We start from the raw sequence: 13,539 nt of genomic DNA on the forward strand, positions 1-13,539 counted from the left end.
TATATCAGTTTCAGAGCGGATCAGTTTGCTAACAATTCTAGACTATAAGAAACAAAACTGTGTTATATATTTTTATCAATTTAATGTATCAGATATTTTAAATACAAAACATACCCTTCAAAAAACTACCAAACACATACCATTTCATCTGCAAGGATACCATTGATGCCATTCTCATACAAGGAAATGAGCCAATTTAATCCTCGGACCTGATAATCTCTCAGTTTACCCCATTTTACATCTAAGAACAAAAGAAAAGCACAATACGCATTTTAAGAGAAGAAATACAAGGCAATCTCTTTCATGTATGTCTACACGTATCTACTGACTTCATTTTCATTACTAAAGGATTCCTGAACAATAGGAACTCTGCATTTACAAAATACTAGAGGTAGCTGCTATGGTCTGAAGTGAAAAGGGTGGGCATGGAAGATAACCAAGTGCAAGAAGCATAACTGCGGGCATCAGAGTACCCACTCCAGCAATTCAGTTCTTAAGTTACACATATACTGGTTGGAGAGACTCTTTGGCCTCTTGTCTTTTTAATGACAACCCAAGTGTTCCTAACCAAGTATTTACAGCTTTCATAAAGACTAGATATAGATTCTTTGGGTGTTTTATTTTCTTTCCATTAAAACAAAGGAAATAGGATATTCCTAAGTTACTTTTCCAATATATCTTATACATTCCAGTGTACTCTTTTCTTTCAAGGTATACTACTTATTTTGCTTCCCAGAATAATTATCAAATATACATAATAGTCATCTGATTTTTTTTCATATGTACACAATGTACCCCCATCTCCTTTTGAAAAACACCTGAGATAAAAAAAGCTAACCAATAAACAAATACATGTCACAAAAAATTAAAACTAATATAAAAACATTAGGTGATAAGTAAGCAAATGTCTCCATAAAGTACCTTTTTAAAAATAAATTAGTCTTCTTATCTGGAACAAATATAAAGCAAAACCATCTGTAGTTTTACATATACCTCAGGGCAGTAACAAACACAATGACATTTTACATAACTTTGAAATACAGCACTACTATCATATAATATGCTATCATCTCCATCAAAAGCTGAAGCTTATTTCACAACCAATAAATATCTAAGATTACTACAAATTTGCTTTACAAATAGTAGCCAACACAAATCCAAAACATTAACCAAAGGATGTCTCGAAGGGCAACTTTTTTAAAAAATCAAGTGTGTTTAACATACATGATGGAGAGTCTTCAAATCGTGTGCAAACGTTGGTTGCTTTGGAGCTCTCTGTTAATAGTTCTTCATCCTCCTCTTGCTCTGTTCTACGGTGTCGGTAACTGTTAAGTTGAAAATAAAATCACTTGATTTAAGTTTTGGCTTTAATTATCAGCTACTATTTCAACATAATAGTCAAGCAGCTGACCAAGATTCCACAAAATTAAAATTTTTAACAGGCATCAACCAGTGAACAGTAGCAAATACAAAAAAACTGGCCAGGCGCAGTGGTTCTTGCCTGTAATCCCAGCACTTCAGGAGGCTGAGGCAGGAAGATCACGAGGTCAGGAGTTCAAGACCAGCCTGATCAACATGAAGAAACCCCATCTTACAAAAAATACAAAAATTAGCCAGGCGTGGTGGCGAGTGCCTGTAATCCCACAGTTACTCGGGAGGCTGAGGCAGGAGATTCACTTGAACCCGGGAGGCGGAGGTTGCAGTGAGCCTAGATCGTGCCATTGCACTCCAGCCTGGAGGACAGAGCGATACTCTATCTCAAAAAAAAAAGAGAAAAAAGAAAATATGAGTAAATTTAAATCTGAAATGTTTTAAATATTTAAAATATACATTAAATTGTTATTAAAATAACAGTAGTACTGTAGACTAACCAGATCCCAATAAACAGAAATATGATAGTCAAATTTCAAAAACTATGTAGTCAGAAAATCTCATTATTTGTACTTTAAAGTGTACCTTTTAAAAAATCTTTTTGCCAAGGGAAAAACGTTCCAGAAACCACATTTTTTAAAACTACAACTTTGAGCAAAACCTGCAGCATAAAAACTCAGAAATTAAAGCAGTGACCAGGAATTCATCAAAAAGCTTTATAAATACACGTATAAATTCTACATCCTAAGAGAATCAGATATACCCCCCTTAAAAACTGATTTTCGCAAGTTTAATACTGCCAATGAATGTCCAAAGGGCTCGGTTCAGTAACACTATTAATACTTACTCCCCACTTCTGATACTTCCAACTTTACACTTTCATACATCCAGCAAATACTTTCATTTCATTTAGAAAAAAGCAAGTTATTCCCCTATTGAGATCCCGAATCTAATTTATAACTTCATTCTACCAAAACTACACGCTTGGTGAAAGGATAATAGGCCTTCCAAGATAGAAGAAGCATTCCTCAGAAATTCAAGGGCTTTATTTGTTATATATGCTTCTAATCAGAACATCCTAGTCTTATTCCTTCTACTTCTCTGCATTCTGAGCCTATGAAATTGAGTACAAAGATCTACTTCCATCCCCAATTTATTCTCCATAAACTGGGAGATAATTTTAACATTATTTTTATAAAATCTTCTTTACGATTATTTTCAAAATGCTTATTACAGTTGTAAAACTCAAAATAAAAGCTGAGGTGTGCTTTATTGTTAAAAATTGAATATAATTGTGAATGACTAAAAGAAAAAAAAGGATTTTGGCCAGGCATGGTGGCTCACACCTCTAATCCCAGCACTTTAGGAGGTTGAGGTAGGTGGGTCACTTGAGGTCAGAAGTTCGAGACTAGCCTGGCCAACTTGGTGAAACTCCATTTCTACTAAAAATACAAAAATGAGCTGGGTGTGGTGGCGTTAGCCTGTAAACCCAGCTACTTAGGGGGCTGAGGTACAATAATCGCTTGAACCCCAGAGGCAGAGGTGGCAGTGACACGATATTACACCACTGCACTCCAGCCTGGGCAACAAAATGAGACTCTGCCTCAAAAAAAAAAAAAAAAAAATTTTTTTTAAATATATTCCTGATACTCAAAGATAGTAGTCATCCTCATTACTTTAGGTAAATTAGCTTCCCATTTAAGATGGTTTTAAAAGTAAAGAAATCTGTTAACTAGGACTCTTCTTCCCCAATAACACTATTTAATAGATCAAGATGAACAATTTATTATGTATTTCCAACAGAATCTTTTTTCTTATAAAAAAGATAAATTAGGATAAAAACAAAATAGAAAAGAATAACAGAATTGTTTCTTTTTGTGACATCATATTGTCTATCCATACGATATTCATTACAGTCGTTTCTAGTTGCATGCCATGACACTGGTATCCGCAAACTTCTGACGTCTGAAACGTTTTAAACACAGCTGAAGTGCAAAGTTGTCTCTTACAAAGTTTCCTAAGTATTAAAATAGTGCTTTGGTCACAATGAATAAGAAATAAGATATACTGGATGAGTGGAATACTCCAAATAAAACGTATTATGCTTACAACAATAATCCCTTCAAGATGAAGATCATACTTCCCTCTTACAATAAACTGTGTAGTGAATTTAACCTTGTTGATATTTCTTCTTCTAGATAATCTTTTATATTTTAATTGCTAATTAGTTTTCACTTGGGAATTACACAAAGCTATTTCAGGGAGCCAAGATAGCCCTAAATCTACTATTACTAATTAAACATCTTAGTTATCCAACCAGAATGCAAATTCTAGAGAATTCTCAATTCAACATGTAAGAATTATTTTCAACAACCACCAAAGGATGGCATACAATTTGACACTTTAGTTTATATAAAAACAACTAAGTATGCAACAAAAATTTTAAACAAGCTGCTGTGACCTAGGTCATCACAATATCCCACACACTAGACTTCAAACAAAATACTGTCAATATATGCATGTGATGTAGGCACCTACAGCACACCCAAGTCAGATCCAAATTCAAGTCTGGATCATTCTTACTATTTCAATGTGATGTTAAGCCACTTAACCTCAGCATTTGTTTCCTCTCTGAGGAATGACATGACATCTAAATTCCATACTCAATATGTTACAATTCATAAACTATATAATGCTATAAAAAGTAAGGCGTTATGCACATTTTTCTTTTTTTTTTCTGTAGAGATGGGATCTCCCTATGTTGCCCAGGCTGCTCTCATATTCCCAGAGTCAAGCAATCCTCCCACCTCGGCCTCCCAAAATGCTGGGATTACAGGCAATAGCACTGCGCCCTAACAATTATGCATATTTTTATATGCTTATACATTTATGGCTAAAGCATGCCAAGCCAAGCAGGGCCTAATAAATAATGGCACTAAAATAATTTTTTAAATTATTTAGTTATCATAAAAGTGACTTTATGCCTCTACTGAATACTATCAAAAGTAAGTTTGGTTGAACTAAATTACTTACTCTCCAACTGATAGTAAGTTCTGCTTCTCATCTTTTTTTATTCGTGGGCGCCCTGGTTTCATCTTCAAAGGTGAAGTTGGAGTCTTCTGAGCAGCAGGTTGAATGAAATGTGCAAACAGTTCTGTCTGCTTTAATAAATACTCAAATCTATTTGCCCGGTCAGTTTGCTGAAAAAAAAAAAAAAAATTAAGATACATTTTATCAAAGTATCCATTAAAACTCCAGAAATCAAAGTTTCAGCATGCCTCCATACAATGAACTCAGCAAAAAAAAAAAAAAAGAACTACTGATACATCCAATAACATGGATGAGTTTCAAAAGCACTATGCAAAGTCAAAGAAGCCAAACACAAAAGACTACATGCTATATGATTCCACTTAAATGAAACACTAACTAGTGACAGAAAGCAGATCAAAAGTGGCAAGGAGGTAGGAGCGAGAACTGATTGCAAAGGAGCAGGAGCAAATTTTTTTGAGATGATGGAACTACTGTGCATGATGACTGTGACAGTATTTAAGTAACTGCATATATTTGCTAAAACTCATTGAATTACAAACTTAAAATTATTTTATGTCAATTAAACTTCAACATAGTTGATTGGAACAATTTTTAAAATATTAAGAGGCATTGTGCAATACAAGTGAATTTATTCAGAAGCAGGGAAAAATGCATTGGTCATTCATTAGTTAGGCTGTGACAAGTTTTAAAAAGGTATTAGGTTGTTATTATTCCTTCCTTTCATATCTGCCAGCTGCTCCTTTGAATGTTTCCTAATACCAAGAGAATGGAAGAAATTTACTTGGACAAAAAAAAATTTAAAAGCTTTGAAGACAAGTTTTCATAAAAATAATGAAGTTGAGAGCCTAAAAATTTAGGCAGCCTTTATACAGAAAGAATCATAGTTTGATGAAACAAAGAAGAAGACAAGAAAAGCTCAATAAACATGGAAACCAACCACCCAACATCTCTGTCTATAAATGTTTAAAATGTCAGTTTTGGAATGAATCACAAAAAGACATTTTACCTAGCCCAGAAGTATCCAAATGCCATAATGCTGTTAAAAACTACGTATTTTTAAAAGGAACACAATCCTTTTTTAAGGTCACAACAATGTAAAAACTGAAGCCCAATTTACTATTAGGAAGACACATGGTTACAGGGTTTCATTGGGTCACAAATGACCAAATGGATCTGCACAATAACAACACTGTGAACATGCCAGAACCTAGTAATGTCCCACAGATGACAAGCCTCCGTTGTTCATGTTTTTCAAGATTACAGACTGTTTTAAAGTACTGAACAAGATACATATGTGAGTACATATTTTACATAATTACATTTCTTAATTTATATATAAAAGAAAAGCCAAGAGTATGCAACTAGAAGATGTTAGGACTGAAAAAATACTAAATTATTGTAATTTTGTTTGGACTCAAGATAAACTGCTTGAGAGAAGGTTAAAATTGAAATGTCTTGAGGGAGAAAAACTAACAAGTATGATTAGGAACCTGAAAAAAATCACTTATAAAATCAAATGGAGATTAAAGTGAATAGCCTTGGACTAGCTTCTTTCTTTGAGACAGGAAGAAATGATGTAGGACAATAGAGGCTATGTTTCATAAGAGAAAGAAAATAAAGACAGGCCTGCAATTCTTTGTGGAGGAAGATTGAAAATGACGGCATGATAGAAATGGAGCAGAAAGACTGATCAGAGCGGGCACATTTTAGAATGGCTAAATGAGATTGATAGGCAATAAATACTCAAGGTCCAAGAAAATAAAAACCATAAATTTATTCTGGCACCAATCAGCATTATTACTTAGTTTTCTGAAGTAGTACTCAGCATTCTGGGTTCAAGAATCAAGAGTGGATAGTGAACTTATCTATGGTTAGGAACTAGCAGATGACAAGGGAGCTTGCTTAGAAGAAAACTGTTCAGGTGAAGATCACGATGTCAAAAAAGAAAATGATGCTGGGAGACTGAAAAACCTGGAAGAAATGAGAAGAGTTCCAATAAAGGCCACAAAGGAAATAAAAAGCACTGTAGAGAACCACTGAAAAACCTCCATTTTATAGTCAGATTTGTGTCATAAATAATACTTTCCAAACATGTTAAGAAACTTGGAAGAGACCAGATCATAAGAAAGAAGGCAAATAAAGAAGCACAAAATAACCCATGCAGTAATAGAAAAATACTGAACTAGGGTGATATGGAAAAGAGAATAAACTCATAAGTAAATTTACTATTAAAAGGTATGCAGTACTGTCATGGACATCTTAAGCACACCTGAAGAGGAACTTTCATTCATTGAGGAACACTACGGTATGTGGAGTAAAACTTGCGAATTCAGTTTCTGATATTTTCAAGTAAGAGGTACGAATAGGATTTTAAAGCAAATGAAAATATTGATTACAGGCTTCTGGGCTAGAGGTTAAGTATTTGAAAGTATTTAGTTAAAGATAGCAGATGAAAACCAGTAAGAATCAAACTGTCTAGGAAGAAACGTTCAAAATTTAACAGAGAAGAACAAAGGAATAAAAAAGCAAAGAGGATGTCATCAAGGGAAAAAATGTCTTACAAGTCAAGATTTCTGAAGAATGGTCAACAATGTCAAGCACAAATCAAGAAACTAAAACTAAAACTAAGCCTCAGAATCGGCAATTAGATTCACCAGTATAGTGTTAGTGTCAGAATCTAAACTGTAAAGGTTAGTTAAAGCAGTATTAAAATATGTAGACTGTATTCAGTTCAAAGTAGCATTCACTTTAAAAAAGAGTGGCAAATATATTTTTTTCTAAGTTTAATAACAAAAAAAGATGAGACAGTTTATACATATGTAACGAATCAAATCTAAAAATGTATCATTTATAATTTACATAGTGTTATATGTATTGTGCATATTGTATGTGTGCTTAAAATACATATCATAATTTTAGGATTTTGAAGCTATTTAAGAGATTCAAAAATATTTACTGATTTGGAAGAGAAAGTCAAAAGACAAGAAAAAAGTATGTTTTAAAAAATAGGTAGTATCTGCTATATGCCAGCTATTGTTCTGCTGAAGATAGACAGATTAAGATACTGTTCCTACCTTAGAGGAGCACACTGTGTAGTGCTATTCTTATTTAATATATTGTTATTTCAACTTTCAAGATTTCAATACAATTAAATGAGTTCAATCCATATAAAGCATTCAGAAAAGGGCCTGATACAGAGTAAACATTCACTGTTAGCCACTGTTACTATTATTAAAACTGAATTTAAATTTAAGGCTCTGTGGTGGTATTGTTTAAATCAAGTCATAGTTTTGAGAGGTTTCTTAGAAGATATGGGATGTGAACTGGGACTTAAATGACTCCAGTATAATGTCATATTATTTTTGTAAAGATCCCATCTATAATACAAAAATGCTGTAAGCAAGGAGCACATATTTTTTCTTTGTAACCAGCAGAGTATAATGCTAGAGTATAGGTGCAGAAGAAACATACACTGGATAAACCATTCTGGTCCTCACCTCACTTTCAAGGTTAAATTTTTAAAGGTATTGTTAATATAACTAGATAATGACATTATGTTAATTCATACAATACTTCCATTTGGTTTACATAGGCAAATAAGATATGGAAGTTATAGTATTCTATGTTACTTACACATATTTCAAATGGATATTTGTGTGCTCATTGTAAAAATTAAACAGACGTTGCTATGGTTTGACTGTGCCGCTGTCCAAATCTCCCGTGTTGTAATTTAATCCCCAATGCAACAGAGTTGGGAGGTGGGGCCTAATAAAGAGGTGATTAGGAAAAACTTGCTGTCATTATCTCAGGAGGTGGTTAGTTATCACCAGAGTGGGCTTGTTATAAAAGAAAGCTCAGTCCTGTCTTCCTCTCTTCTCTTGGCCTTCTTCCATACAATGACACTGCAAGAAAGCCCTTAGCAAATGCTGGCCTTGACATTGGACTTCCCAGCCTCCAGAACTATTAAGAAATATATTTCCTTTCTTTATAAACTACCCAGTCTGTAGTATTGTTATAACACAAAATGACCTAAGACAGATGTTTAGTACATTTAATCACCTAACAAAAAGTTTTCCTTATAGACTATTCATAAGCCTAGAACATACCATTTTTTCTTCGTAAGTAGGATCTGGTTCTTGGATTTCTTTTTGCTTTCCAGGTGATGTATCATCAAATACTTCCTAGTAGGAAGAAAAAAATTAAATGGAATTGTTCTTCAAAAAATTTAAACATACCATTATAAACCAATTTCTGCCCAAAACACATTTTAAATAATATATTCTCACCCAAATTTCCTAGAAACTTAAATCGTTGTCATCTAACCTAACAGAAAAACTGATAAAATGAAATGAAACACCATGGGGATAATAACCTGTTTAACCCCTATATATATACTGTATGGTTGCCAAGATTAGAACAAGATTATCTTCACCATCCTAAAAGAAAACTACATTTAATACAATGTTTCTCTTTTTTGTAATAACCATGAAACGAAATTAAATAGTTGTGCAAAAAAGTTCCCTTTTTATCATAAAACTACAATATCTGCTGTGCTACTACACAAATGTAAGCAAAGAAATCAGGATCAGTCACCCTGATTTCCATCTTCTGGAATATTACAAAAAATTTATCTTGCAGCCTAAACTGAATAACTACAGTCTGATTCCTAAACTAGTAATAAGTATGTTATTCTTGCAAATGTATTTATCCTGACATTCATATGTCACAAGCAACAAAAATCAGCAACTTATATACTGCCAAGTTCTGTTCATCCATTAAAGAAAAACTGGCAGAAGTATAATCTTCATTAATAATGATGCACAAATCTATGCTTGGCAATACATGCTATAACATAACTATCTGTGACTAAAAAGTTGTGGGGAAGAGACCTGGTATGGTACTTGAACAAAAGGTAAATGACCTTAAGGCAAGCATAACTTCATTGCTAAGACCCTTGGCATTTGTGTGAACTTATGTTCATCATAAATCTCTGGTCTCCATATGTAAGTGACAAAGCCACCTACCCAGTCCAGTTTGCAAAATTCCAAAATGCCATGAAATGCAACATACAAAAATAAAATGTGCTTTCCAATGGTTGTCATTATTTCTTCCACAGTTAAAAAAAAAAACAATTCCAGGCATCTTGACATCATTATCATTATTGGCAAATAGGTGGTTATTTAATCAGTCTAGTCAATAGAGATGAGGATCAATACAGAAGAGTTCCACATTGCCAGAAGAATAATTAAAAAACAAGTTGCTCCATTGACCTATCAGTATCAAGCAAAAAGAAAAAAGTAACTGAATATATAGGAAGGCTATTTCTGAGAAAATCAGCTTTGTCACACAAAAAATTCATGAATGCTGTTTATTCTGTCCTTTTAGAAAAACACCTTAGACCACACTTTCAAACAAGAAAAAAGCATTTATAGAATACTCATTTTCCAAGTGCAAAACAGATTAAGTTGTGACATATATTAGGTATGTGTGCTGAAACTTAGTTTTTATCAGTGAATTGCAGTGATTCTGAATTTTGTTAAACAGAAAACTGACAGTACATTTTAAGAGAAAAAAAAAAAAACACACACACTATAATGTGAAAAGAAAAAAATTAAAATGAGTCAGTGATAAGATGGACGAAAAATAAAACTCCTGGTCCAATACAGGGCCGCACAGTGGCAGTGCGAACTGTGAGTTCGCTGAGTTTCAGGAGTTACTCAAGGTGATGAGGACAACTGATGACAGAATAGTACATGAATTAAACATTATGGTTCCAACAGCTTCCTCTGAAGGAAAAATTGATGCCAGCCAAAACTGTAAACAACTTTATGAGTCTCTGATGGCAGTTCATGCCAGTAGAGTCAGAATCATAAAAAATTGTATAGTCCAGACCTCAGGAGTAGTAAAAAAGCTCCAAGAAGAGAGAGAAAAGAATTTGGACAATTTAACGTTATAAAAGCAACTTAGGGAAGAACAGACAAAGTTTGCTATGAAGATTATGGAATCAGGGAGCTCTTGTAGATGTTACAGCTCTACCTCTTTATTTTCTTTCTAAGGAAAAAGACTCAGAGATACCGACATCCCCAAACCCAGAAGCTATCGCAATGGATGCAGTCAGAACTGAATGTTTAAGAAGTGGTAAACAGTATGAGCTGGAAGGTGTTTAACGAACGCTGCCAAATTCATTTCAAGCCTCCAAAGAATGAATAAAGAGAGATAATTTTTTTTTTAAGGACCAGGACATCTCATAAGAGCTAAGCATAACAGATATGAACAGGGCGGGCTTCCTAGGATGATTTCTGAGCCAACAGTCCAAGACCTTTTGTTGATTTCTGCCCCACTTAGCCAAGACCTCAAAGTATAAATAATTCCGATAATTATGGGGAAATCAACTATTTTTATACTGATTCTGTTAAAAAAAATTGTAACTATTAAAATAATTTTCTGAAAACGAAATAAAATTCCTAATATTTCTATACTAGGAAGGTAAAAACGACTATGGTATTGAATAAATTCAACTGCCAATTTTTTTTTTTTTTTTTTGGTAAGAACATGACAGAGCAAGATACGTGAGAAAAGGCTCACTTTTAAAGGCAGACCCGAGTTTCATTACAGGTTCTACCTACCAGAACTCTATTTCCCCATCTGGCAAATGAAAATATCACTAATTTAATACGGTAGTGATAACATCTATACTCATGTTTAAACTTTAATTCAATTTTCATTTAAAATAGCAACTTCAAGTCAAAATACTTTAGGCTTAAAACTACTCTGCATTCAGATACTAAGACATTTATTTTTCCAAAATTTGGATGGCAGACCCTTTTGAGAAACTGAGGAATACTATAAACAACTTTTTGTAGAGAACTGCACATTTACACACAATTGCTTTGTGTCTCGGGTTTTCAAACCCCTGAAGTCTTGAAACAGGAATCCAAGTTAAAGAGCCCTGGTAACCCGAAAGAACCATTTCCTTAAGAAAAAAAAAAGGCAACACAACATATTTTAATTTGAAAGAAATCTTAATCACTGAAAACTACAGGACCTACCAGGAGTTCCTATGTCAATAAACCTACCCTCACCACCAAAAGTTCTTTAAAAGATTACTAACATTAATGTTACTTAACCCCAACTACCCAAATACAACTACTGTGCCAAATACCTCAATGGTAAACTACCCTACAATTTCCTTATCTTACCGTATAATAATTCTGCATCAAGACTCATCTTCGGAGCAGTATTACTTTCATTCTGTCTAAGGATAGGAAAATCCCATAAAGCGTTGGGCTCCGACTTACAAAGTATCTCAAAACATGTCGAAGGCCAAGAACAAAAATTGGAAGGAGCAATTACTTTGTTCGCAGATATCGCAAAGCCTGGGAGCATATCCAAGAGATCCGCCTGGCAGCTCCCCCATCTTTCCAGCCCCCTCAGTACTGTCAGCATCCCTTGGCCAACCCAAACCCAGAAGTCTCGGCAGCCACTGGTACTAATTTTTGTTCTTCTTAAGGCCAGAAGCTAAAGAGAAAAAGTGCCAGATTGAGAGCCTATCAACTACGCCTGGTTCTCTAATTCATTCATACACTTATTCATCCCCCCTAAATTAGATGGGGATCCGAGGCAGCTGCTGCTGCCTTGGTCACCACCCTCCCAAAGGAACAGTGCCTGGGAGGGGCCACCTCTCCCTTCACAGAAGCAGCTGCGCCCCGCTTATCCCCACTGCGCACTCGGCCATCCAGCTCTCGCCATTGTTTCGGCCCAGAACAGATACCGCCCCGCAAGGACCGGGAGGAAGAAAAGGAGGCCCGAGTCCTTGGACGCGCTTTTAAATGCCTCCTTCACCCCGCCTGTGCATCCCGCTCCGAAGGGGTCATCTCCCCGCCCTTCCCCGAAGTTTGGTGGAAACTAAAACCCATATTCAGAGATAGGAGTGGGAATTGCGGGAGTCTAGAGGAGGAAAAAAAAAAACGGATGGGTTCCCCTGGGCCACCGTAACCAAGAACATCTGTTCACTGAGGGTGTTCGAAGATTTGTCAAGATTCACCAAAGAGACAACTTAAATGTGAGAAGCCAGAAATTCATTTTGCTTGGCCTGAGTAGGTTAAGAACAAGGGAGCAAGGGTGAGAGCTGCGCTTCGTATCCACAGGATGGGAGGCTGAGTCTGGTGCAGACAGAGAAGCCCGGCTCTGCGTCCGATCGCCAAGATCCGGCGAGGGAGCCAGCTCCTCCTCCCCGCTGCGCCCGCTCCCCATGCCGCAAGCCGCCCTCACCTCCATCTCTGCGTCTGCGGAACCCGCGCTGGCCGCAGACGCAACCGCCTGCGCCGCGACGCCCTCAGGGCCGCCTTTGTTGCTGCTGTTGCTCCCGCCGCTGGCGGCTAAGGCTGCTGGCTTTGAAGGCGCGCTCTCGGGAGGCGGGGGTGGCGGAGGCTCGGCCGCGGAGGACATGATGTTCCGTCTGCGTCACCCGCTGCTGCCAGAGGCCGGGTCCGGCGGGGATGGACGGGGAGGCCTAGGCCTGGGTGGCTACGTCGCAATAAACTGGTGGAGAAGCGAGACTCCCACCCGAGCGCTCCCCCGCGCCGCGCCTCCGCGACGGGCCTGAGCCAGGATCAGGAGCTGCACACTCTAAGACGTTCTGCTCTTCCGCAAGACTCTGGGTTCCACCGACGCTTACCTCACGGCGGGAATCACATCGACGAGGGTGGGCGGGGCCAGACAGGTCACTGAGGTCAAGGAAGGCGGGCTGATTTAGAGGATGGGGGAGGGTTGAGGGAAGGGAAAAGGAAAACGAAAGACAGACTGAGGCTGGGAAAATGCTTCGCCGCCTCCTCTTCCTCTGGTAGATACCGTCTATCTCGCCAGCATTCAGGACGACTACTTACGCCACCGACTTTCAACCCTCGCGAGATTCCCTATTGGCTCACTGGCTGGGTCCCGGGCGCGCATGCGCATGCTGCCCTTCTTCCCTCTGGCTCCTCCTCCGGACCTCTAGTGGTCTCGAGAGAGGAGTGGGCGGGACCTCGAGGGATCGCTCAGAGAAGTAGCTTTGTGCTTGGGCTTCCTGGTAGGACGCGAGCTCAGTGTTTTAGGATTCCATAACCGCTCACTATTGTC

The 13,539-nt window shown here is 37.0% G+C and overlaps 1 protein-coding gene and 1 pseudogene across 3 annotated transcripts in view; one reads left to right on the top strand and one right to left on the bottom strand.

Moving 5' to 3' along the window:
- The window catches only part of SMARCA5 (SWI/SNF related, matrix associated, actin dependent regulator of chromatin, subfamily a, member 5), a 42,165-nt gene extending 28,981 nt beyond the window's left edge, over nucleotides 1-13,184 (bottom strand). The window contains exons 1-5 of one of the 3 annotated variants that reach the window (XM_012453986.2): nucleotides 12,694-13,184; nucleotides 8,529-8,603; nucleotides 4,405-4,571; nucleotides 1,225-1,325; nucleotides 141-241 (exon numbers count right to left, since the gene is read on the bottom strand). In XM_012453986.2, coding sequence (XP_012309409.1) covers nucleotides 141-241; nucleotides 1,225-1,325; nucleotides 4,405-4,571; nucleotides 8,529-8,603; nucleotides 12,694-12,870 — 621 coding nt within the window. In that variant the 5' untranslated portion in view covers nucleotides 12,871-13,184. Of the gene's footprint in view, nucleotides 1-140; nucleotides 242-1,224; nucleotides 1,326-4,404; nucleotides 4,572-8,528; nucleotides 8,604-9,446; nucleotides 9,540-12,693 lie in introns of those variants that run through there. The other 2 variants (XM_064383844.1, XM_012453987.2) reach the window with 2 other exon arrangements.
- On the top strand, nucleotides 10,039-10,632 carry LOC105718347 (protein MIX23-like; annotated as a pseudogene).
- Nucleotides 13,185-13,539: the final 355 nt, after the last annotated feature.

Source organism: Aotus nancymaae, unplaced genomic scaffold, assembly GCF_030222135.1.
Source record: "Aotus nancymaae isolate 86718 unplaced genomic scaffold, 86718_ANA_hifiasm-v0.15.2.pri h1tg000033l, whole genome shotgun sequence".
Lineage (NCBI taxonomy): Eukaryota > Metazoa > Chordata > Mammalia > Primates > Aotidae > Aotus > Aotus nancymaae.